Genomic DNA, 24,710 nt, shown 5'->3' on the forward strand with positions numbered 1-24,710 from the left:
GGTATGCACTTTATGAGTCTGTGCAATGGAATGCAGTTACTGAAAAGCTGAGGGTTTAAAGTAATCTTTCCTGAATGCTTGCTATAGTCAAGCCAAGAGTTATAATTTTAAGGGAGGGAAGAGAAAGAAAGACAAAGGGATAAAAATGGATACTTTATAATACTCAAATAGCTAAATTAGAATCCTGACATAACCTCTTCTACGGGAAATATCTGAAGATTTAGGGAAAGATTCTCTAATCCAATCTGATTTTCTTGCGCTATTCAGGCAGCACAAGGGAGATGGAAACTGGCTATAACTTGTCAGCTGAGAATCCCCCTCATGTGCAGGAAGGAACTATCAGCTGACATAAACCGGATGGAGCCTACTTTAGTGCCATCTCCACTCCACTAGCATAGAGTGCAGGTCATGGTGGGGAGAAAGCGAAACAAAGCAAAGCTCTGTTCCATCAGTTACCAACTAGTATGAGTAACTAGCTCACAAACTGACCACAGAATCAAGGAGCCGTAAATAGCTCCATAATTGCCCCTTCAGTCTCCTGCACCAAGTGAAGCCCAGAGACTGGAGAGAATTTTGCCCTTCATATTTTCTCTTAGCTTACCGAAGGCCACACAGCTCCTCAAGCTCTGCATTCTAATATCAAGCCACTTGCCTTTTGAATCTTCTGCCACTTGTCATGTGAAATGTCACTGGGCCAACTAGAGGAGCAGTGACATTGCTTAACGCTGATGAAGTCAATCTGCACTGGCTGGCTTAGGACTCTTGTTTGAAGTGTTTCATAGCTGGAGGCAAAGCAGAAGTCCCTGCAGCCTTTATATAAAGGGATAGTTGCTTTGCATGGATAGTTCTTGCTGGTAGCAAATCCTCACTATATTATATTTTAGGGCTATTTCAGTTGGCTCTGATACAGATAGTCTGGACGGTTCAACAAGCTGATTTCCCAAGGCTTGTACGTATGCCTTGCACTATTGCTTATTAGCCCACAATTCACAAAGTTGCTATGGTTTCTGGACTTTTCCTCTGCCGCCAGCCTTCTGTTCACTGGGGCACTTGGATCTGTTCTAAGTTCCCTTTTCTCTTCTCCCTTTATTACCGTCTTCCTAATTCCCCACCACCCTCTTTCAGGAAAACCTGCTGCCATCTAGAAGAGACCTGTCCTAAGCTGCTGCCACCACATGTCCATGTTACACACTGTAAATGTGCTTCACAATACTCACTAAAAACGCGGCACATCTGACATGTCAAGTTTTGCATTCTTCCTTTGCATGTAACACAGTGCCAGACGATATACAGCCCCTACCCTGTTACTTAAACAAATACAGAGGGGATATATATATATACACACATTAAATTGTACTGCTCTAGTTAAAACAGATGATCAGCCAAGCCTAAAAGCTAAGTGTTGCTGTTAGGTTTTGTACTGCTGCTGTTGCTGCAGTGCTGTATTTTCTGGATATAAAGTTCCATACATGAAATAGTCACAATCCAGTGTTCTGAAATAAACAAACTCTGTTCCTAACCTGCGGTCTTGTGTCTCCATCTGAGATCTGAGCATCCTGTTTTTTTCTCTCCTCAACAACCGATGTCCTTTCAGAGCAGAGTTGGCATCTATCCTTGAAATCCACAGGTCTACCTCGCCTCATCCAAGGTACTCTCCTATGTCCTGCCAGACCAGTTTACAGGCTGTTTACCCCCTACCCCCTCAGTTTACCTTGGGAAGGATACAATGTTACAATACTGTGATGCAAAATTCTCTCCCAAAGGACAAAGGTAGACAAGATAGCACCCATGCGTTGAAGCTAGTCAGTGCCATGCTTTAACAGGCTCTCTGTTGAGGATGAGTATTTACAGACCCTGCTGCCTAGGGAATGAAACACTGGGAATGAAATCTGTGTTTTCCATGTGCTAGCACAAACCACTGCGACTAACATACTGGACCAGGCTGCCTCTTTCAAATAGACAAGGTAGAGTGACAACTCAAAAAGCTCAGAACTGCTGCTTCACAGGCCCCAACCTAGACTCTAAACGTGGCACTTCTGACTCTATTACCAGGACATATCTTTTTTAAGAATTGACAAGGGGGAATCCACTAAGAGCTATGAACAGCTCACAGTCTGATACAGATTCCTCTAGTGCTGCAAGACCTCCACCCTGCATAAGGAAAAAACAGAAAGATCTGGTGTAAGGTTACTTACTGATTCTTGCATGGGGTGACTGAGGGGTTTGTCAAGAGCTGCCATACTGCTCGGCATGTCTGGAGGGTGAGACAGCTGTGGCCCGTGCATGAAGTCATTCATAGAAGTTCCACCAGGATTCCCATGAGGGAAATCAAAATTGCCATGACCTTGGTAACTGTTGCCTAAAAAAAGCCAAAAAAGAGTTACCGAGAAAGAGACTCTTAGCTTTCTCACACTGCTCCCTCAACAGTGCAATTCACACTGCACAGCGCTGCAATGCAGTGATTTGGACTCTTACTGTGGAATTTTGTTCTGTGTACTAGAGCAAAGTAGAGGAAGAGAAACAAATACCAAACCAGTCTCTTATATGTCGTCTTCCACAGAAAGGTAGCCATTCACCGATTGATACCACATAGTTCCTATTCTATGAATAAGGGGAAACTGGAGCAGCTCAGATACATTCATGTAGTAACTTGGCAAATGCTGGTATTTTAAATGGCAACCACTTCAACTTAGCACATTCATTTAAGAGAGGAGAAAAACAATACACAGTAGCGAAGACATAAAATCCTGGAGGATATTCCACTTCTGGGGACATGGGTTCAAATTTGACTGATGTCCTACATCCAAAAGTGTGTGGTGGTCTTTGTTCCTAAAGATTATTGTCTAACTAGGATTACACGCTTGTTGCAGTTCATCAGGAGGCTTATTGGCAGAACTGCGTAAGGAAGTTACTGCAGTGCGTGCTCACAGTTGGCATCTATTTTACTGCCCCCTCTTTAGAGTAAACATATAGCTTCCTTTAAGATTAATACAGAAGAGGCCTCAATGCTTTGGCTCAAGCCTGTGCTATCATGTTCCTTGTTTTCACAAAACCTAATAAAATTCACTCAGTGATTTGGAAAATAGAACATTAATGATCTACTTTTTAAGGCATTTATTCTTTTAATTTGCAGTGTTACAATCTGACTGCGGCCAACATTTTAAAACACGAAGTGCACATTCTTAATGGAAGATTAATGAATTTCCAAAACTAAATTGAGGTTGGTTTGAGTCTGAGTTCCTTGAAGCACAAAAGTTCCAGGGGTTTTCAAAATAAATGTTTTGGTTTTAGCCCTCACTCACCTAGTTTTAAATGAAGTTAGAGCTGGTGAGGGATGGGAGATTGCCATATCTAGAGAATAAAATCCTCTCTTTGTCTGCAGATAAGGTACTATATGGCCAGCACCAGTGTGTTTGGCTCCATTCCATTCCAGCCACTGTGCTCCAACTCTCTTCCGAACTGATCCTCTATAGGTGTACAGATAAGTTCACCCTCCATATCCTTTTCTATCCTGGGTGTCTCTGATAAGATTTCCAACTGGGCTGCCAACTCTAGTGGTTTACTTGATATGAACAGTGGAAACTGAACTAAAGCTACCAAGCAATCACATAAGCCAGGAATGGGATCATATTGAGCTCTGAAATAATACAACGGCTTTGGAGCTTGTTTGCAGTTTGTCAGCTGACGTAGAGCAGCTTTAAATGTTCAAGTCAAGCAGGTAGTTTGACAAACTGAAGTATCTGCATCATTTGCTTTTCAGCACAGCTCATTTTAAGCAGAAGTTTAATCTCAGAGGAATAGAAGTCATTAGCCATGTAAGAGTATTTCTCAAAGAAGTTGGGACTTTGATCTATCATGTAAATGCTGTAGAGCCTTTCTAATTCTCACTTTGCTAATCTGCAAACTGGATAAGTCTCATAGTACATAGCTGGTCTCACCCCATTTCTCAGGAAAGATTTAGTAGCAGGGAGCTGGAATGAGGTCTCGTATTATTGACATACTGCAGTGTGTTTACTGCTATACTGGAAAATATTGCAATAAATAAATAAAACTAAGCTACGAACATCAAAGTAGTGCTATTACTACTACTTTGTCCTTCTACAGTGCCTTTCATCACAGGACATTAAATGCTTTTAAGCACTCAGTCTCACTGTCCGGCTATGTGTAATGAGAGGAAAAGAGGTAATTTGCCCCAGGTGTCTCAGTCAGTGGGAAGAGCAGGGAGCAAAGCCCAAATTAAGTGACTCCTGGTCTCATGCTCTAACTACGCTTCCTCCCTATTGACTGAGTGAAACACACTTTGTGATGGAGTACCCATGATATTGTTATAGTGTTTGTTCCCCTACTTGATAATTCAAAAAGCTGGATAATCTGTTGCTGGTCTCCCAATCATTGTAATGACATTTTCTGAAACTACTGAGAGTTGTACTGAGAGTCATATCATACCACTGCAAAGATAATTGTTTCTAGTTTTACAACAATATCATGAGAATTTGAGCTACAACCTGCCCCTATAATCTAGTCATTCTCAATATACCAGGTCCTTGAACAGACACCTCCACCACCTGCATTTAGTCCAGTGTTTCCCAACCTAGGGGCATGTGATGGTGGAGAAATTTGCATGACTCTAAATCTGACTTCCTAATGCAAAAACACTCCTGTGCTTCTCAGCAAAGCGGTGTATGGTTCTTTAAAGTTGCCCACCTTCTGTCCCTACACCCACAGAGGCCATTAATGAAGCTGGCCAATGGAGAAGCTTACATGTACAGGACTGCAGGCTCAGACGGCAGCCCACTGGCCCAAGCTTCTCCATGGTTATCACCCTCAGCAGTATGTGGCCTTCTGTAGAGCGGGAACAGGGAAAGGAAGTCACCAAAGGGAGGGATGGAGGAAATGGACAGAAAGCAAGATGAAGGGAACTGTGTTGGGGCATGACAAAAGCAGACATGGGAGCAGCCGCTGCTCATCCATTGTAGGGGGGATAGAGGTGCTTTATCATAAAATGGGTGAGAATAATTGATTTACTTCATTACAGATTTTTCCCTAAATAAATTCTAAGTGAAAGGGCTGCGTTAGTGTTTCATATCAGTAGCTGTATATTTTCTTACTTGCTCAAACAATCTTCCATGCAAGGGCATTCATAGATTACACTGCTACACATGTGGATCACAAAAACTGACTGAATTGCTCAACAATTTTTGGGATATGTTTTCTATACTCTTGAAATAATAAAACCAACCTTGGTTACCATACTCAGTGGAGTTATTGCCCCCTGGTGGAGGTGGAAGGGATGGGTAAGGTGATGGGCCGGGACCCAAAGCTGCAATCATCTCCATCACATTTGGCATGATCATCTGGCTGGGACTCATGGTTTTAAATCTCTTGGAAGGAATGCCATCTGGATCATCTTTGATGTGAATATCTGACTTTATAGGGACTGGCCTCCAACTGCACGTTGGGTCGATTGTAACTTCTTCAAACTCAGAGCTATAAGACAGAAACAACTTACAATATCACTGGCTCTTGCTTTGCTATCAGTTCTTCTGAACTTCCCACGAAAAGCTGCATTGTAACTTGTGAATTCCATTTGCCCCAAAGACAATACAATCTCAAAGTGTTTCCTTTGCAAAGAATGTGTAGGCAGCACTCTTAAAAGGTGATAGTTTCAGAGTCTTGAAAAATGAACTCTTCCCTTTGTCCACAAGTGGGTACAGTAGGACTGCAGCATTGCAAACATCTCTGTATGGTCCTGCCTAAAGTGCCACCAACCTGAGTTAGACAGGTTGCTTCTAGAAGCGAGAAAATAGTTCATTCCCCATTCCATCTTTTGCCTCCTGATGAGTCTGCCATCAAGAGTGCCAATTAGGAGCCAAGTCCATTAGCAACCAGACTGAGACCAAGTCACTTCACCTAAGTTACCAAAGAACCATCAGATTTATAATGAATTTCACTTACTACTAACCTGCCCTGCAATTGAACAGGTGACAAGCTTCATACTCAGTAACCCAAGCTATTCAGTCTCCCCCTTGCAAGTTACAGATCTAATACCTTTAAAGAGCCCTAATCATTCTGGGGAAAATCTTTTTAACCCAAGCAGAGAACTGATGCAGCTGGTCAGAACCAAAACCGGAAATAAAGAGAGTTCACTTACTTTTGTATAGCATTCAGAATACCCCACATATACTGGTCGACCTCCAAGCCCTCCAGTAGAGCAGTTTTACTAGAAAGGAAGAAGCCTAAATTGTAATAGCTGCAAGTATGTATACAGAGAGGAAGGATGGTTTGGGGGTAAGTCACCAGAATGAGACCTGTTCAGTTCCTGGATGTGCCACACACTTTCTTCAGGATCTTGGATTTTGTGACTAGCCTATCCCCAGGTTAAAACATTATAAGGAAGAGTGTATTACTTTTTCAAGCTCAGTATAGATTTCCTCCCCCACTCTACAGTAGATTGATTCCCACCTCTAAAACGTGACCTTGCCTATATTTTCCCAGTGGGTGTACTGAATGTGAGCACTTTAATATCTGCTCATCTGAAGTTTAGTCATTTGTGAATTACAACATAGAAGAACATAAATGCAATCTCAGAACAGACCAGAAGTCCTTCTACTCTGGAATCTTGTCTCTGATTGTGGCTTACACTTGATGATCCAGAGGAAGGCAATGAACCCACAGTTCAATTGTCCAGTGCCACCACTGCTTGGTAGAGAGTTTCTTCCTGAATTTACCTGGAGTTCATGCTGTGATGCATAAGGAATGACAGCTTTAGTAACTATTATCCTAGCTGAAATAACCCGGTAGGTACCAATCTTATCAATATAAAGGTTCAAACCTCTTTTTAATCCTGCACAACTCCTTGCCTCATTAATATCCACAGGTTATGAATTGCAGGGGAAAGTATTTTCTTTCATTCATTTTAATTTTGTCGCCTTTTAAATATCATGGAGTGTCCCCATATTCTTATAACATAGAACAAGATAAACCAAACATTCTTAGTGGCCTTCTCCATTCTTTTCAACAATTTTTAACATCTCTATCCTATCGCCTCTTATTGTTTGTTTTGGAAGATAACTTGGGACAAATTCTATGCAACTTGCATTTGACATAATGTTTCACTTACTTGCATACAGGACACCTCCAAGTTCCTCGTTCACAGTTCAGTTGCAAGTAAGATTCCAGATCAAAGCACTGCAAGTCAGATACACACACACACAGACACAAACAGACCATATTAACTGAGCCAATTGAGCAAAAATAAAACTGCAGACAGTGGAGAAACAAGACTGCAAGCACTGAGACATAAATCTACAGAAGTAAGAAGGTGGCTTACGGGAAATATCCTTTTCCCTGCTGCATAAAGACACATGAGACTTTCCAACATTTCCCCCCTTGGTAAAAAAATGAAGACAAAGAAGGGGGATCGTTTTCTTGGATAGTGATTGGTAAGAGGAATTGTTCAAAACAAGCAGATGCACTGTGTTTATTTATTTACATTTACAAAATGCTAAAGCCAAGTGCTGACCATATGTTCTAGGCACCCTTGATATGGCTTAAAAATACATCACAAATAATTCCTTGAGTGCAGCAGTACAATTCAAGAGGACCCACAACCAATAAAACTGGGTAACTTAAAAACTCAATCCCCAACTGATTCCTCCAATAATTCCTCAGCCCATTTTCAAATGCCTGGAAATAAAGGTGAGCCAAGCCACCAGAGACTGGACACAAAGCATTTTGGGCCAAATCTGGAAGGCCTTACTTTTTTAGTTCATGTTCTTACTTAAGTCTTTACTCTGTCAATGAAGTCAGTAACAGCTCGCCTGTTTGCCTACGTAAGGACTCAGGCGCTGTTCCTACAAATACATACATGAGTAGTTCCACTGAATTCAATGGGATTACTGACATGTGTAAGTGTTTCAGGACTGGAGTCTCAGTAGCAACTTGAGGATCTGGCCAATGATGGTATTATTCACGATTACAAGTGAAATGTTATGTGACATTTCTTATTTCATTCATCACACTCCATGTGATTTTGCAATAGGATAAGAGGAATTAAAGCTTTCATCATCAATTGAACAACTTAGTATTTATTTAAAAAACAGTCATACCCTTTGGTTGAAATTAGACAAATTTAAAATAAGATCTCGAACCACAAAATCAATATGATAAACAGAGAAATTCATCACATCTCCTACCCACAAAAAACCATTCAAAAGACATTGTAATGCACAGCATAGGGAAAAATATCAGGACACTGAAATGCACTCACTTGTACATGCTTGCAATCATGGCCTCTCGCTGGGAGCTGGATTCGCCGGAATGTGATTGGACATTTCAGAGACACTTTAATAGCTGTCTGCTCCACTCCATCCTCACCATTTAGTGTTGCATTGCCAGAGGAGGCTGCCACACTGCTGAAGTTCCTCTTGACTGTTTAGGAAGATGGTATATGTATGTGAAAGAAACCACCCATGCACTATGGTTTCTAATGTAACTGCTTGAAGTCTGGCTGTGCAAATATACCTTTACCCCGATATAACACGAATTCGAATATAACGTGGTAAAGCAGCGCTCCGGGCGGGGCGGGGCTGCGCGCTCCAGCGGATCAAAGCAAGTTCAATATAACGCGGTTTCACCTATAACGCGGTAAGATTTTTTGGCTCCCGAGGACAGCGTTATATCAGGGTAGAGGTGTAGCGCCTTCCTCTGATCTGATAAACTGCTCTCATGAGATGGCATAGAATCCTATATACTTAAGCCAGGTATTGTGTGCACAACTGAATATAAGCATAGGTATGATAAAAATCAAATTTAGAGAAACCATCACATACTGAAAAGTTATAGGGCTGGGCACTCAGGCCCAGTTTGTCCAATTTGTGTTGCAAAGGGGATGGACAGCAGCCCTAAATGGACAGCTAGGGATTCCCCCAGCTTGGGAGGATCTCTGAGTGATGAAAAGCTGACATGGTTAGGGATTCCCCCAGCCTGACAGTTCTTGGGTCGTGTAAAGCTGACATCACTGGTTGCTATGCCCTGTTTCTCACTCCAGAATCGGAGTATGCCAGGGAGGTAGCCCAACAGCATGATGCTCTGGCAAGCCCAGGCCCGAGTTATTAAAAGTTTCAATAGGTGAATAAAATATTATAACTGATTATAAGGCACTCTGGATAGTCTTGGTTAATACAATTAATACAGTCATTGTTTGCAGTGTTGTTGTAGCTGGGCAGATCCCGGGATATTAGAAAGACAAGGTGGGTGAGATAATATCCTTTATTGGACCAACTTCTGTTCGTGAGAGAGACAAGCTTTCGAGCTTACACAGAGCTCTCCTGAAGCTGGGAGCATGCGGCAGGGAGAGAGGAAGCTGCTGGACTGTAATCCTGTTCTACGTTTTCTTACAGAATACAACTTTGTTCCTGGTGGTTTGTCTGAGTGGGTCTGGCCTGAGTTGAATACACACTGGCACACAAAGCAGAGTACACTGAGGAACCTCAGGCCCTGGCCCCCAAAGCTGTGTAAAAAGCCACAAGGCAGACTTATCCTGCCTTTAACAACCCCACCCTGGCATGGTGGACAGGAGGGGGTTACATTTTATTTGGCTGAAGAAGAGCTCTGTGTAGATCGAAAGCTTGTCTCTCTCACCAATAGAAGCTGGTACAATAAAAGATAATCCCTTATCCACCTTGTCTCTAATACATTCTCTCTCACACACACAAAACTCACTCTTAGTGATACAATGTTCTGCTGGGAGAAGACGTTTCTTTAGCAAGCCTTGAAGCACAGAACGAACTGATGGCCGGTGCACTAACTGCAACACGAACAAGTGTGACTGAAAAAAAAAATCACTGAGTTACTAACAGAACCACGCATGTTACGTTGTTATAGACCACTGGGTGGCGCAGAGTTCTGCCCTTGGATGGCACGTGTGCAGCTCTGCACTGATTCCAATGGGAACCCTGCAAATACACGCTAGAGTGGATTTTGCTCATCTGCGTTAACACACTCCCTTTAAGGACAGTCTGAAGTTGCAGTCTAGGATTGAATAACACCTATCACCTGGCTACGTTGCTGTTAAGAAAAGGTAACATTCGCTGCATCATTTTCCCCTTGACAGTCAAAAACGTGATGCAATAATCTGTTATTTATGGTGTTTGTCACAGTGACCTCTGGATTTTCTACCCCTGCCCTATTGCCCACTTGCCCTGCACTCAGAATAGCTAGGAGGGTTGCTGAGATGACCTCTCCTCCTAGCCATCAGATAAGTGATCCACCACTACACTGTGGGGCACAAGACAAGGAATGTGAGATTGTGCAAGGAAGAAGAAGTCTGAAGTAAAACAATGGGCTTAAGCTTGAGGTCTCTCTTCAAATTGTCTCAGCTTTCCGAGGGTCAGAGTCTGTCCCCAGACTCTCTGCCCTTGCCAATGGCAATGAAATGGCAGAAAGCCCAGACTATGAAGTGTGCAGCCCCTCTCCATTAAAAGTACAATCTATGCTAATTGTAATTGAGAGCTATCAGTGGGAGGCAAGTTGCATGGCTCAGTGGATTGAGTAATGGGATATGAGCCTTTCACCTTTATCTCACTGGTTTAAACCCAGCCCAGAGTCACGGTGGCAAACAAATGGCAATTTGATGCTCTGTGTGAAGTTAAGATTTTGGCCTCAGTCCAATTCCCGGTGGACAAGTGTCCACAGCAAGAAAACCATCCACCGTCACATTACCTGCCTTGCTATCAGGACTGTTAGCCAGGCAAGTACTGAATGGGCACAGAGAGCTGATGCACTCTCCCCTTCAGAGGTGGGTCCTTCTAGACATATTGGCAAGGTAGCTGCTCTGCCCATACTGCAAATTATGACATGATCTTTAGCACTCTCTCTCTGCCCCTGTCCTGTCACCAGCGCTACAATCAGTGACACCTCCCTTCCCCCACAATGAAAATTTAAAAAAAAGTAAAAGTGAAAGAGGTAAGAACTGCTGGCCTAAGTGAACATTTCCAAACAGTTCTTTCCTGTGCCGCAGACCTTTAGTCAGCAGCAAGCTCCATGTACTTACACAACAACATGCTGTTACTGTAATTTGAATTGTGTTTCTTCCCGGCTGACAGACGTGCTTTAGGTGCAGAGGTTTATGAGATGTCTTGTTGTCGCCACGTTCAATGGTAAGAGGGGTTGCATTAACGCTGACCTGGACCGATGCTGGCCAGTTTGTGTTCATTTGTCTGTCTTCATGGTGGTAGCACTTGAACTGCAGCTCCAAGTCAGACCTGTACCGCAAGGCACAAACCTGGCTTAAACTCTGTTTTCATATGACTAAAGGATTTTTTTGGGGATGCTAGAAATTCTATGCCATCCCACCCCCTTCACTTTAACTCTGCTTTGCTCAACTCTGATTTTTTTTCTGGAAATGTCTCACAAATAATAAATGCATAACACATATCCTCCCCATAAAAGCCATTAACAGAAACAACACAGGATGGCTCATGCATCTGAAATTTGAGAGAATAATAATAATAATACTTTACACTTATACATGACTTTTCACGTGGAGATCTCAAAGTGCTTTACAAAGGTGGGTTGTAAGTCGGTGGAATGACTCAGCAGAAAGGAAAAAGTTGAAGTCAGGTAGGTCTTTCCTTAAGCGTTAGTGTTTATAACAAGAAAATAAAGCAAGTAACACATTCAGAGAGTAAGCAGAACTCACCCAGCCTGGGGATCATCTCAGTAGCAGAATCCCTGCCTACCTACCTAAAAACATATGTCCCACTCTATCTCCAAAGCAGCCACTCTTGATCTACCATAATGATAAATAATACCAAACTGAGCTGAAGTTAACACTTGAGTAACTGAGGGTATGTCTAGACTACAGCCACTACAGTGACACAGCTACACTTCTGCAATAGTGTCATAGTGTAGACCAGTCCCACACTGATGGAATTATTTTTGTAATCCATCTCTCTGATTTTTCATCAACCTAGCTGCATCTACTGTGGGGGTTAGGTCAACCTAACCATGTCGCACAGAGCACAAAATTTTTCACAGCCCTGAGTGATGTCTTTAGGTCAACCTAAATCTTAGGTGTAGACCAGGCCTCAGTAGATAGTAGCGCACTTGCACCTCATCACATCAGTTTTAACCTCATTTTACAAATGAGTAAACTGAAATACAGAGAGGTTAAACTTGGACTGGAAAGTTAAACTGAAATTTTGGGGTTTTGTCCTTCACTGTTAATTTATTATGAACAAAGATTGCCACAAAGTCCATTGATGACCATCTTTTACATAAGAAAAATCAGGTGCTCATTTCTTTCTCTTTGCTGGACTCTCCTGTAAGACCTTTGAAGGACATGAATAGTGATGTCATAGGAGACCATAATCTGAGATGCTACTCGCTCTCTCCCCCACCCCCAGCAGGTGGGAAGAGGATGCAATTTGTTAGAGTCTAAGAATGGAGGCCCTGTGCTGAGACTTTCTTAAAATCTGATAATTTTTTTAAAAAAAGCAATGGGCAGCCTCGTGTTTAGACTGCTTTTACTGAAGGCTCAGATATTTGTACTCAGTTTTTTCCCTGTAAAGGTCATGTTTATGTCCTATACTGGTGGTGTGGCCATGCTCAGAAATTCAGGACCTTTAGGTTAGAATCATAATCTCTATTTTTGGGGAAGGAAAGCAACTCAGGTGAAGATCTCAAGTGACATCGCTATTCAGGGCCTACAGAAATCTAGTTAGCACAAAAAATAAAAAGAGGGAAGCAGGGACCCGATATCTCTAACCTAAAACCAAGTAGATTAAAAAAAATAGGGAAAGTCTTTATACATTACGCAGAAGCTGTAAAGGACAAAACTGCCTCCCTGACCCCTCTTAAAAAGTTTGTCCAGGGTCACATAGGGAGGAATGGAAATGTGGAGAATCTCGTGTTCTAGCCAGGCTGCTCCACAATGATAGATAATACATAAATTGTGATGAGCAAAGACTGATCCATTTTTAAGGCAAAATTCTCCTGGTTGATTTCCTCTCCATTCTTTTGCTTTGTAAGAGCATGGAGTTCCCAGTAGGGAGAAGAATATTTGCGTCGCCATCAGATGTATGACTATCAGAGGGATATTTTACTCAATATTTTAACTAGCATAAAAACCTTCACAGCTGGCCCCATTCCATCATTCTCTATTAAAATCTAAAGGTTTGGTCTAGAATTCACGTGACTAATACATGCATTGGAATCCACACAGTCCAAGGTAAACTTCCTATTTACTTCATTATAATTTCAACGTGCAAAATCTCTTAATGCCATCTAATATCTATTCTCTTTTAGCCGAGCTATTGTACAACAAATGCTAACACAACTGATGCTCCACACACAGCTGACAGGGTTAGAGACACAGTCTGGGCATTTTCCATGTGGGTGTAACTGTGTGATCAAGCAGAGAAAAATGAATGAGATAAGGATGACAGACACAAGACTCAGTTTTCTGAGTGTTCAGGCTGCCCCTGGCCTCCCATCACTAACAAGTTTTTCAAGGTGGCAAACCTGAGCACAAATTACCGATGAGTCTTCATTAAAATGAATTTAAACACAAGTCCAAGTCAGGGTGCTAAAGCAGTTTTTTGTTGTTTTTTTTTAAAGAAAGATCAGGTATTAAGAAACAGCCTCATGCCTCAGTGCAGCTCTATAAATCTACAGAACTAGCCTGCACAATCCCCAACAGTGATTACTTATTAATAAGAACCAGCAAATAACTGCCAAAACTCCCTCTTGCTGTGAGTACTCCAGGATAATGAAATGCAAGTAAGCAATAACTGACCTCAAAGTTAGGCATTAATTATTGGATGTAGCCTATTTTAGATCTCTCACATTTCTAATTCCTAGGCTTGAGACTACCAACATCATGCAGGCAAATAAGTATCTATATTCTAGGTCAAATCTCAACCAGGAGTCGTGATGCCCAGGAGGTTACAACCACCCACCCTTCCCACATTACAAAATGGGTGGGTGATTGCAATGGGTCCCAGTATGGAAAATGTTGAGGTCATAACATTATTAATCCAATGATTCACCTAGCTTGAAGGATGACTTAGAGAAACTGGAAGAAGGGGAATTTTGGGCACACTGGAAAGTGTGTTGACGAGAAGAGGTTTCATTTGCTCAGCTATTTCATGTGTTACAAAGGAAAGCTCCATACAATAAGACAAGATAATGAGAAACTAAATTCTCCAAGGCACACAAGCACAGATTCAAAACAAGTCCATCCTACAGTATTTGGAAATGAAAACAAATCAAGGCTTTGGTTTTGATTTGATTTAATGCCATTTCATTCCTTGTCCATATATCAAAGCCAGTACAGAATCTGGAATCATTTTATGCAAGTTTGAATTACAGAGCTGCAAAATATAATCCAGAGGGACTATTCGCTCTCTCTGTCTCTGATGAAAAGTAATATTTACTGTAGGTGAAAGAGCTATATTGTGTAGGGAAAGCTGCACTTCAGCCGCTTGGCTCGTTTCTGTTCTGGGTAAGTTAAAACAGCTCTCTAAAATCAACCTTCTATCTGAAATTTGGGCCTTATCCTGAGAGGGGCTTAGCACCTATAACTGCCACTGAATTTACCATCTCTCTGAATCAGGTCCTTAACTTGCCTACAATTTTTATTTTCGGATACCTTTGCACCTCTGAGTTCCAGCTGAAAATAGAAGCAACCTTGTCAAGGTATTGCGAGAAAACTTATCACAGATTGTCCAGACCAACTACAAACACTGTAACAAAAGATCACCTGTGGATGATGCAAGGATGCCTAGTTCAGAAATATTCCATGAATGATCCTTGCATGCTGGTCTCAGCTACGCATGCTCCTAGCACTTTTACCAGAAAGAGCAGAAGCAAGTCAAAAGGTACATTTAAATAATTATTTTCCAGACATTGCCCTTTGCCCCATTCACATTGATTCCATCAGGTTTGCTTGGAAGAATGGCATATAACTTGGCACCAGCCAAAGGGTTGGGAGCTGAATCAGGAAGCATATTATTGCACTTTACTCTCTGAAAGTTGAGGGTTGTTCACATATATATGAGCTAAAGGGATTTTTTTTCTATCCAGACCGTATTTACTAATATTGAAATCCATGACTGACTCAAACGAAGTTCATCTGCCCCACCATTTTGCTTTCAGTCACGCAAGGTTGCCTCACAACACTGCTCAAACCTACCTCCACATCAGCGTCTGATGGACGGTTGGCCGCAGGTGAAAGACATGGTTACTGACCGCCAGGTTGTGCTCCAGCCGAAAGGGCTCCAACACCACCCCATCTCTCACAGGGAATGTCAGACGCAGCTCATCATTGTGGTTGGCTGGGATCGAAGAGGGAGAGAAAGTGTGAACTTTCCCTTTAGCATCTGCAGTGCAATAACAATGTGTATATTTATACAGAATAATGACAAATGATACAGTGATCTATTGCTGGGGTTAACCTAGTAGAGTCACATATAGAAAAGAAAATGACAAATAATTGTATAAGTGGATTTCGCGCAGGTGATAGGGCACAGACTGACAGCTCTGGAGACTGATGTTTTCTACTTATATCCACAGATAAGGTTTATGAAAGGAGCAGCAAAAGTGCCTCTCACTACAGTCATGCCTTACACCTGATGTGGGGGGACCATTTTTCATTGTGAGAGATTAGTTCAGTTACCATTCAATCACTATGCTGAGACTGCCAATTAGTGCCAGTTGTGGTGGTGCGGTGCTATTTGTTTTTCTGTGATGTGGCTATTTTCCCCATAGAAATTGGAATTGAGATTACCAAACTCATTTCAAGTGTGCCAGTAGATAGTAATGACTCTCGGTTCTAATGGTGATCTACAGATGGAAGGCTCTGGTATTTACTAGTTCCACAAGCAATTCAGTCTCCCATCATGAAGAGCTTTGCTGCTTGTTATGCACAATTTATGATGGCCAACTATTTTCAGCAGATATGTTCTGGCTGAAAAAACAGGTTTGTTTGAAGTGATTCTGAAGCAGGAAGACCTGGAGTATGAAAAGGTTACCACTGTCCATTGTAATTACTGGATTTAAGATTGGGTTTCTTCTTTACTCATCAGAAACAGAAGCTGCTGTTCAACTCTTATCTAAAATACTCTCCTCCCTCTGAGGCTGTTGAAGCTAAAACAGTACCAACAACCTTAATCTTTCAACTCTCCATGAACCGCAAAATGTTGGTTATAAAGAGCTAATACAACAGAGGTCTTTCTATAGAGAACATATTGCTTCTTCCAGTGCCTAACTTTTGATTATTCTTTAGTCACTTTTAGACTGTAGACAAATTGTACAAGTACACAGCCACTGAGATGGTGTTATTCCTGACTCACTCTCAGCCAAACGTAGCTGTGAGGTTGAGTGGCTTTGAAAGGAGTATACATTATTTTTTTTGGCACTCTATTGAATATTTTTAAGGGGTCTGCATGGACATAATAGGAGTACCATTATAAATATTCATCCTTTAAGCTGTTCTTCAGTAGTATTCAATAGCTTTGCCCTTGACCAAAACACACTACATTACTATTGATGGAGATTCTATGCAATAAACAAACCCAACAACATGAAACAGCTGAAAATTAAGAGTTTCATTCTGAGAAATCAACTACAGGAATATTTAAGGGGAAAAGTCCTTAAAAGTTTAACTTTGGAGAGAGTTTTCCGTCTGGCATTTTCCAGTACTTTGTTTGGAAACAAATATTCTTCTTTCCTGTTTCCTTCCTCTCTGAGTAGCTTGCATAATGTGGTTGGTCGATGCCATATATCAACTGGCAATCAACATTTCTCTCCATGTCAAAAAATAGCAATCAAGATGCTATTTTTAAAGCATCACTTCTGGGTTGCGTGATATGCATGGCAGAGGAAGGAGAGACAGTAAAAGGCTGAGGGGCCGGCTCCATTTGCTACTCACTTGGAGGTGGCGGTAAAGCATTGATATTTGGCTTAATGTCAGGTGGGAATGGTGGTTTGACATCCTGGTTAGGTGACAGGTATGGTGGAATACTGCTCCCTGGAGTCATGGGTGGTGTGGGGTTTCCTGGAACTGGTGAGTGAGGGTAATTTGCCACAGGTACAGGCCTTGATGGCTAGAAAATAAATAATACCAAGTTGTTACTGAATTTTGAAAAAAAAAAAAAAAAAGACCTAATCATATGTACTGCTATTAAACACTGAATCTATATCTAGGTACTGTGGCTTGGGCCTGGCACTATTTAAAACGTATTGAGTAGGAGAGCTAAAACCTAAAACCTTAATTACTTTTTTCTTTGCATTTACTTCTCACTTTTAAAACATACAGTAGTCTAAATTTGAGGCAAGAAGTTGCAAGCCCCAGAAACTGCAGATGCTCCACTTTTTCATTCTTCCCTGCCTCTTTATCCAGCTTTCCACCTTTGATCTCTCCTATTTTTGCCCTAATTTTCTTACTCTTCTCCTCTCCTCTTGATGTAGCAGTAAATATTATAGCACCTCATCTTTGGCTGAGAGCATTTTATCTTTGGTCACTGAGCAGTCACAGGTTGAAAGGCACTACAGACTATACCCATCCCTGTCTCCGCTGAGACCAAACTTCCTCACAGTTCTCAATTCATCAAGGCTTTAGTCTCCACAATCTTCAAACTCCCAAAGACCAGGTCATCTATATTGCAAATCAGAGCCTTGCCCCTTAGCTGGGAGAACTGTCTTTCTCCATGAGCTCATCTCATCTATTTATCCTGTCACCACATCAATCTATATTTCCATGAACAACATGCAACACATTTCGATAGACCAAGGGTTCCCCTTTCAAATTTTGTTGTGATTTTCTTCTCAAACCAAACTAAGATTCCCTTGTAAGTAGCCATGGGTCACTCCCAGAAAAGGCTATTTTGTTCCTTAAACCGCTCCGGCTATAAAACAAAACAAAATGTTAAAAACCTAACAAAAATAAACAGGATAAAAAATATACAGAATCTTTCACCTTTAAAACACCCGTGACTGATCTTCAGCTGGCATAAATCATTGTAGCTTCAGTCACTGCAATGGAGCTACACTGATTTACACCGGCTGAGCATATAGCCCCTTGGAGCATTCATCTTGACAATGTGGGACAGAAGCTGCCACAGTATAATCAAAATTGCTTTAGAAAAAGCAATGTTTCTAGGCATCCCACATCAGGCAATGAGTGACCTGACTGCTTGCAAGACTGATGTTCTGTGGGAAATGATTCTTTATTCTTTTCCAATAGTGCTGTCATCTCAAACAGTACCCACCTCCCATGCAAATAATGACAAAACAACCCCATTTCCAGAACCATATGCGTCTTAATGGCCCTAAGATTCTTCTGGCTCAGAATCCAACACCAGAAATGACTTGGCTACTCTAATCTTAAAGCAGATCTGATCTACCAGCTTTACTGCAATTTTCTCAATTAATCCAAGAACCGTGCAGTGTGTGCCCTCATTGTGCTTTGCCACAACTAGAAACGTCAAACCTCAAAGGCAGGCTCAGTTTGGCATTCACTTTTACTTTGGCCCACCATTTAGCTAAAGTGCCCCCAAGTTATGATGTGGCATAGCTTACTGTACTATGGGCTTGATTTTGACTCATTAAAGGCAATGGCATAACTTCCATTGCCTTTAATAGCGTACTATCAGGCCCTATCTGGGGATCCTATGGTATTGCGGGCGTCTCATTTTATCCACTAACAAGGAAGAAAGAACTTTCAACAGCACCAGATGAGATAGTCAATGAACCAAGGTCTCACCTTGTAATACTGTCCCATGTTGACTGTCGGAGGAGGGTACTGTCCCGTGTTTTGCTGGGTAGGCATCCTCTGTCCAGGATAATTGGGAGATGTAAGAGGTCTTGGAGGGTTGGGAGTTGGATACTGACCAGGCTGGGTAGGAAACTGGCTATTTGGTCCATACTGCTGGTTTCCATAATTTGGCTATTTTACAACAGAGATGAAACAAAACAAGAGATAATTTTGAATGGAACTTTGAACTATAGAATTAAAATGAAAATAAAATCAGGCTGATGTCCCCTGTCTCATGAACTCTTTGCCCAACATTTTCAAACCGGGGTGCCTGGAGTTGCGCCTCTGAGGGACAGGGGATTACGGACATTCAAAGGTGCTCAAATCTTATTAATGTTCAGTCTGGGGCACCCAACCATTTGTGCCATTGAAAATCTCCACTCCAGGATGCTCAATTTTAGGCACTTAAATAAATAGACAGATTTTCAGGAGCTGAGCACCTGCATCCATCTATCTAAAGTACTTTTATGGTCCCATAACCACAGTATCTGAGGGCCTTACCACCTCCCGTGTATAATGTTCACAACACCCCTGGGAGACAGAGAAGGGCTATTAAATCCATGTTTTACAGTTGGGGAACTGAGGCATAGGGATATTAAGTCACAGAGACATAGAGTTTAAGGCCAGAAGGGATGACCCCAGATCATCTAGTCTGACCTCCTGTGTACAACACACCACCCAACAACATACACACTAAATCAAACAACCGAAATGAAACCAAAATTATTACACTCCCCAGGAGATAGACTATTATATGCCACAGGAAGAAAATAGGAGGGACTGAGGAGCATCAGTGCCTGAGGCCACTTCAGTGGCAGGGAAAGGATTAAGTGAGATATATCCAGATAATCCTTGCAAGGACCCACACCCACGTGCTATTAGGATTCTTTGAGGGGGGTCAACAAACACATGAACAAGGGTGATTCAGTGGATATGGTGTACTTGGACTTTCAGAGAGCTTATGACAAGGTTCTTCATCAAAGGCTCTTAAGAAAACTCAGCAGTCATGGGATAAGAGGGGAGGTCTTCTCATGGATCAGTAACTGGTTAAAAGACAGGAAACAAAGGGTAAGAATAAATAGTCAGTTTTCAGAATGGAGAGAGGTAAATAACGAAATCCCCCAGGGATCTGTACTGGGACGAGTGCAGTTCAACATACTCATAAATGATATGAAAAAAGGGGTAAACAGTGAGGTGGCAAAGTTTGCAGCCCATACACAATTACTCAGGATAGTTACGTCCAAAGCAGACTGCGAAAAATTACAAAGGGTGACTGGGCAACAAATGGCTGATGAAATTCAATGTTGATTAATGCAAAGTAATGCATATCGGAAAACAATCCCAACTATATATACAAAATGATGGTATCTAAATTAGCCATTGCCGCTCAAGAAAAAGATTGTGGATAGTTCCCTGAAAACATCTGATCACTGTGCAGCAGGAGTCATAAAAGCTAACAGAATGTTAGGAACCATCAGGAAAGGGATAGATAATAAGACAGAAGATATCATAATGCCACTTTATAAATCCAGGGTAGGTCCACAACTTGAATATTGCATGCAGTACTGGACACCCCACCTCAGAAAAGATGCATTAGAAATGGAAAAGATATAGAGAAGGGCAAAGAAAAATGATTAAGGGTGTGGAACAGCTTCCATATGAGGAGAGATTAAAAAGACTGGGACTGCTCAACTTGGAAAAGAGATGACTAAGGGGGGAATAAAAAATTATGAATGATATGGATGAAAAAAAAAAAAAAGGAAGTGTTGTTTACCCCTTCACATAGCACACGATCAAGCGGGGTGGGGGTGGGGTGTCACCCAATGAAATTAATAGGCAGCAGGTTTAAAACAAACAAAAGGAAGCACTTCTTCACACAACGCACAGTCAACCTGTGGAACTCGTTACCAGGTGATGTTGTGAAGGTCAGAACTGTAACTGGGTTAAAAAAAGAACTAGATAAGTTCATGGAGGATAGATCCATGAATGGCTATTAGCCAAGATGGTCAGGGATGCAACCCCATGCTCTGGGTGTCCCTAAACCTCTGATTGCCAAGTGCTGGGACTAGATGACAGGGGATGGATCACTTGATAATTGCTCTGTTCTGCTCATTCCCTCTGAAACATCTGGCATTGTCCACTCTCAGAAGACAGGATACAAGGCTAGATGGACTATTGGTCTGGCCCAATATGGCCGGTCTAATGTTCTTATGTTGCAAAGAAAGGCTAAAGCCCTCCAAGATCACTGCCAATATGACCTGGGGAAAAATTCTTTCCTGATCCCATGTATCAGTTAGCCTCTGAGCATGTGATTAAAAACCAGCCAGCCAAGCACCCAAGAAAGAGAGAATGCTTCATACCACATCAGAACCTTGGCCCTTTCTGGCCAATGTCCCATCCCCAGCTGTGGTAATCATGGATGAAATAAACTTCCCCAAAACTAGAATACACTGAGGGGTGCGGACGGAATCCTTATAGGTGGCTGGCTGAAATGCTGAAGCAAGTGACTTGCCCAGTGTCACAAAAGAAGTCTGTGGCAGAGTAGATGACTGAACCCAGGCCTCTGAAATCCTAGGCTAGTGCCCTAACTCCTGGGCCTAAGTTCCTTCCTATTTTCCCTGCAGTGATCCAACAGGAAGTCAATGGACACGGTTATTGCTCAGCACCTTTAGGGTGAGGTCAAGAATATTACCGTTCTGATGGCAAATCTATTTATGAATATTGATTCCTTACAACAAAAACAAAATAATTCTGGAGCAAGCTAATCTATAACAACTATCCCCTTTATGAAATTTTCATAAATCAATAAATAAATAGCATCTACTAAACTTACACAGCACCCTTACAACAAGCATATGATTTTATAGCACTGTAAAATGCGTATTACTTGAGAACATTCTTGTATTCACTTGTGACGAAAAACATGCTATTGGAACAGTGAGGAGGGATTCCCAATCTTCAACAAAGGTGTGAAATATGAAATATAACGATGAAAATAATCATCTGAAGAAGTCACACACTATGCATTGTTAGCTCAATTGGAAAGGAGTGATAGCATTTACAGAGTAGAAAAGCCTTGTTAGATAAGCAACTCCTGCAGCAGTAAGTCATTTTGGATGTATAAGGTAACAACAACAATAGAATTCATTTACAGACCAGGAAACGTTGCATTTAGAAAAACTGCAAGAAACTCAATACATATTTGTTAAATGTTGGATATCAGTGTATATTTTCTGTAAACTTATATTGCCACTATTATATTTTGGCCAATAAAATGCTAGTGTAAACTCTACCGACTAAAAGCATAGCATCAATTTAGTATATGTTATGATTCTATCTAAAGTTATAGACTAAGGGCTAGATTTATAAAGGTATATAGGCCCCTAAAGATGAAGATGGGTGACTAGTGGGATTTTCAAAAGCATCTCGGTGCCTAACTCCCATTGATTTCAATAGAACTTCCCTGAAATCATACAGCAAGCCAAAGGCTGTGTGATTTTGATTACTACGTCTTGGGAAATGCTCACATCCTATGCTAATCTTATAAAAACCCTGAGAGACAAATAGATATAGACAGGCAGATAGGAAAAGAACTCAGATAATCTTCACCCCAGACCAAAAGAAAATTACCTAAATGACACCGTGGGAATTTTCAGGGATGCTGAGCTCAACAGGAGTTTTGAGTTTGAGCACCTATGAAAATCAAGCCACAGGAGGTTTGGAAAGCAATGGGATTTTTTAAAGTTTTACACGCTTTTGGTGTTTATGTGAGGTACTGCCCCATATTTCTTTAAAACAATAAAAAATCCAGAGTAAATAAAGCTTATGCTCTGCCCATGACAAATTTATTTTAAGCATTCAGGTTGAAATTCATCTCTGTGCAGAGAGTCTGTATAAGACCTATGAACTTAAGCTCTATTATGAGGGCTTCAAAGTGATGTTCTGAGGGCTCAAGAACTTCACAGGGCTGTGTGGGCTTGGTGGTGGCCATCTTGGCTGACACACCAGGGACTGAACTCTGGGGACCTCCAGAGCTAAAAAGCACAAGCAGCTACAGCTTGAGCTGAAGCTCCATAGGCAGGGCTACTATTTGTGGACTAATCACAGAGGTGACCTACTACACACACTCACCAGGGTGTTATACAGGTTTTCTCCACAGGGTGAATTTCATCCATAGCATAATTGGTATCGTTTGTAAGACAAAAGGAATAAGGGAGTGAGAATACTCACCTCTCCTGGGTACGGTCTCTTCATGCCCTGTATAGGCAAAGACTGGGGGCGTGGGCCTGGGTAAGCTTGCTGTGGCATCCTCTGCCCATGGCTGCTGAAGGGGCTTATCCCAGGGGGCCTCGGCTGGCTCATACCTATAGGCGGCCCACTCATGCTGGAAGGTGTCATTCCGGCTCCCATGCTTGCTGGGTTCATGCTGCCTGGCATAGAAGCAGGGCCGCGAGGGCCAGGTTGATTCATGAACTGGCTGTTGTAAGCCTGAGTCGGACCCATCTGGAAAGAGGAACAAACCTTCAACGGAAGAAAAAAAGAAAAGAAAAGAAAAAAAAAGAATAAAATGCGACATGCATTTAAAATGGGAGTGGGGAGCTGAACATGTTTGTTAGCAGGGGCTGGGATTATGTCGCATTTTCTTTTTATGTTCTGTAACCTTCTGTGAGGCTTTTTTTTTTTTTTGCATAATAATAATTCAACTGGAATTCTAAAAGCAACAAGAGACAAAAATAATAGTTTAGTAAGAGAAAAACTGCTTTAATATGAGCAAATAAAAATCCACTGACATGATCGGTCATCTTCCTCAAGGTAATGGGCCAGGATCCTCAGCTGGTGTAATTCAGCATCCCTTTATTGACTTCAAAGGAGGTTTGCTTATTTACGCCAGCTGAGGTTCTGCATGCGCCCCACCCTTATCCCCTATGCTTAGAAACACGACACGGAATGGAAGCGGTGAGAAAAGCAGCTGCACAGATCAAACACTCATTCCTTTTTCATTAATAGTTATTACAGGAAATAATTGTGTGTTGAGCTTAGGGTCACCAAAAATGGGTGCTTCAAAGTGCTATTCTCACAGATAATACCTTAAAAGGTGGGTTTTTTTACTGTATTTAGAAAAACTAAACTGAGTTGATCAACATAATTAATTAGAGAAACAGCAAGGCCCTAAAATAAAGCTTTAGAACACTTAGCTGTGTGCTAAAGTTTGGGGGAGGGGAAGTACTAATACATCACATTAGGAGTGGGTATAAAACTTTGCATGCAATTTTTTTTAACTAAGTGATGACCTCTTTGAAGTACAAATGCATTACTAGTGCAGATAACAGGGATTCATAAAGATGATGTATTGGCCACTCTGTGTCATTAATGTATACATACTTATACATGCTACAAGAGATCTCTTGGTCTCCGTCTCTTGTGCACACAGACACACAATACAACTGATACCCGAATAGCTCACATACTAAACAGGGGCACTCACTTCTCTCTAAAGGCAGAAGTCAGAAGGATACGAGTTTGCAAGTTCTACTTTCTTACCGGTCCATACTGGTTCATGTCCTTGTTCTGGGTTTCCTGAAGGGCTGCTACAGTGGCTGTAGCTGTAGCTGTTGCTGTGGCAGCTGCGGCTGCAACTGCAGCTGCGGCGGCAGCTGCAGCCGGCTGAGTGAAATCTGCAGGCGGCCTCGTGTGTGGAGGGATCCCCATTCCCGCAGGAGTATTTGGGCCACCAGGGTAACTACCAGGTGAAGAAAGAAAGGAATATTAAAATGGGCCTAGTGTTTTGGGCCTAGATTTGGGGCCTCAGTCTGATGTCATTTGGAACAGTTCCAAAAGCATGTAAAAGTTTCTACTGAAACAAGCACTCTGACAGGAAGAGAGAAGCAGGGAT

General features: G+C 41.8%; 1 protein-coding gene across 13 annotated transcripts in view; it reads right to left on the reverse strand.

The window, feature by feature from the left end:
• The window catches only part of LOC112112062 (zinc finger MIZ domain-containing protein 1), a 504,548-nt gene that overhangs the window by 11,888 nt on the left and 467,950 nt on the right, over positions 1–24,710 (reverse strand). For 6 of the 13 annotated variants that reach the window (XM_024207775.2, XM_024207776.2, XM_024207783.2 and 3 more), the window contains 13 exons: positions 24,359–24,557; positions 23,048–23,338; positions 18,767–18,949; positions 16,934–17,108; positions 15,197–15,383; positions 11,054–11,264; positions 9,724–9,829; positions 8,270–8,430; positions 7,121–7,188; positions 6,152–6,220; positions 5,240–5,487; positions 4,762–4,842; positions 2,196–2,359 (listed from right to left, as the gene is read on the reverse strand). In XM_024207775.2, coding sequence (XP_024063543.1) covers positions 2,196–2,359; positions 4,762–4,842; positions 5,240–5,487; positions 6,152–6,220; positions 7,121–7,188; positions 8,270–8,430; positions 9,724–9,829; positions 11,054–11,264; positions 15,197–15,383; positions 16,934–17,108; positions 18,767–18,949; positions 23,048–23,338; positions 24,359–24,557 — 2,143 coding nt within the window. The remainder of the gene's footprint in view (positions 1–2,195; positions 2,360–4,761; positions 4,843–5,239; positions 5,488–6,151; positions 6,221–7,120; positions 7,189–8,269; positions 8,431–9,723; positions 9,830–11,053; positions 11,265–15,196; positions 15,384–16,933; positions 17,109–18,766; positions 18,950–23,047; positions 23,339–24,358; positions 24,558–24,710) is intronic. The other 7 variants (XM_024207784.2, XM_024207780.2, XM_024207778.2 and 4 more) reach the window with 6 other exon arrangements.

The sequence above is a fragment of the Terrapene carolina genome, unplaced genomic scaffold, assembly GCF_002925995.2.
Source record: "Terrapene carolina triunguis isolate 2854851 unplaced genomic scaffold, T_m_triunguis-2.0 Scaffold148, whole genome shotgun sequence".
Lineage (NCBI taxonomy): Eukaryota > Metazoa > Chordata > Testudines > Emydidae > Terrapene > Terrapene triunguis.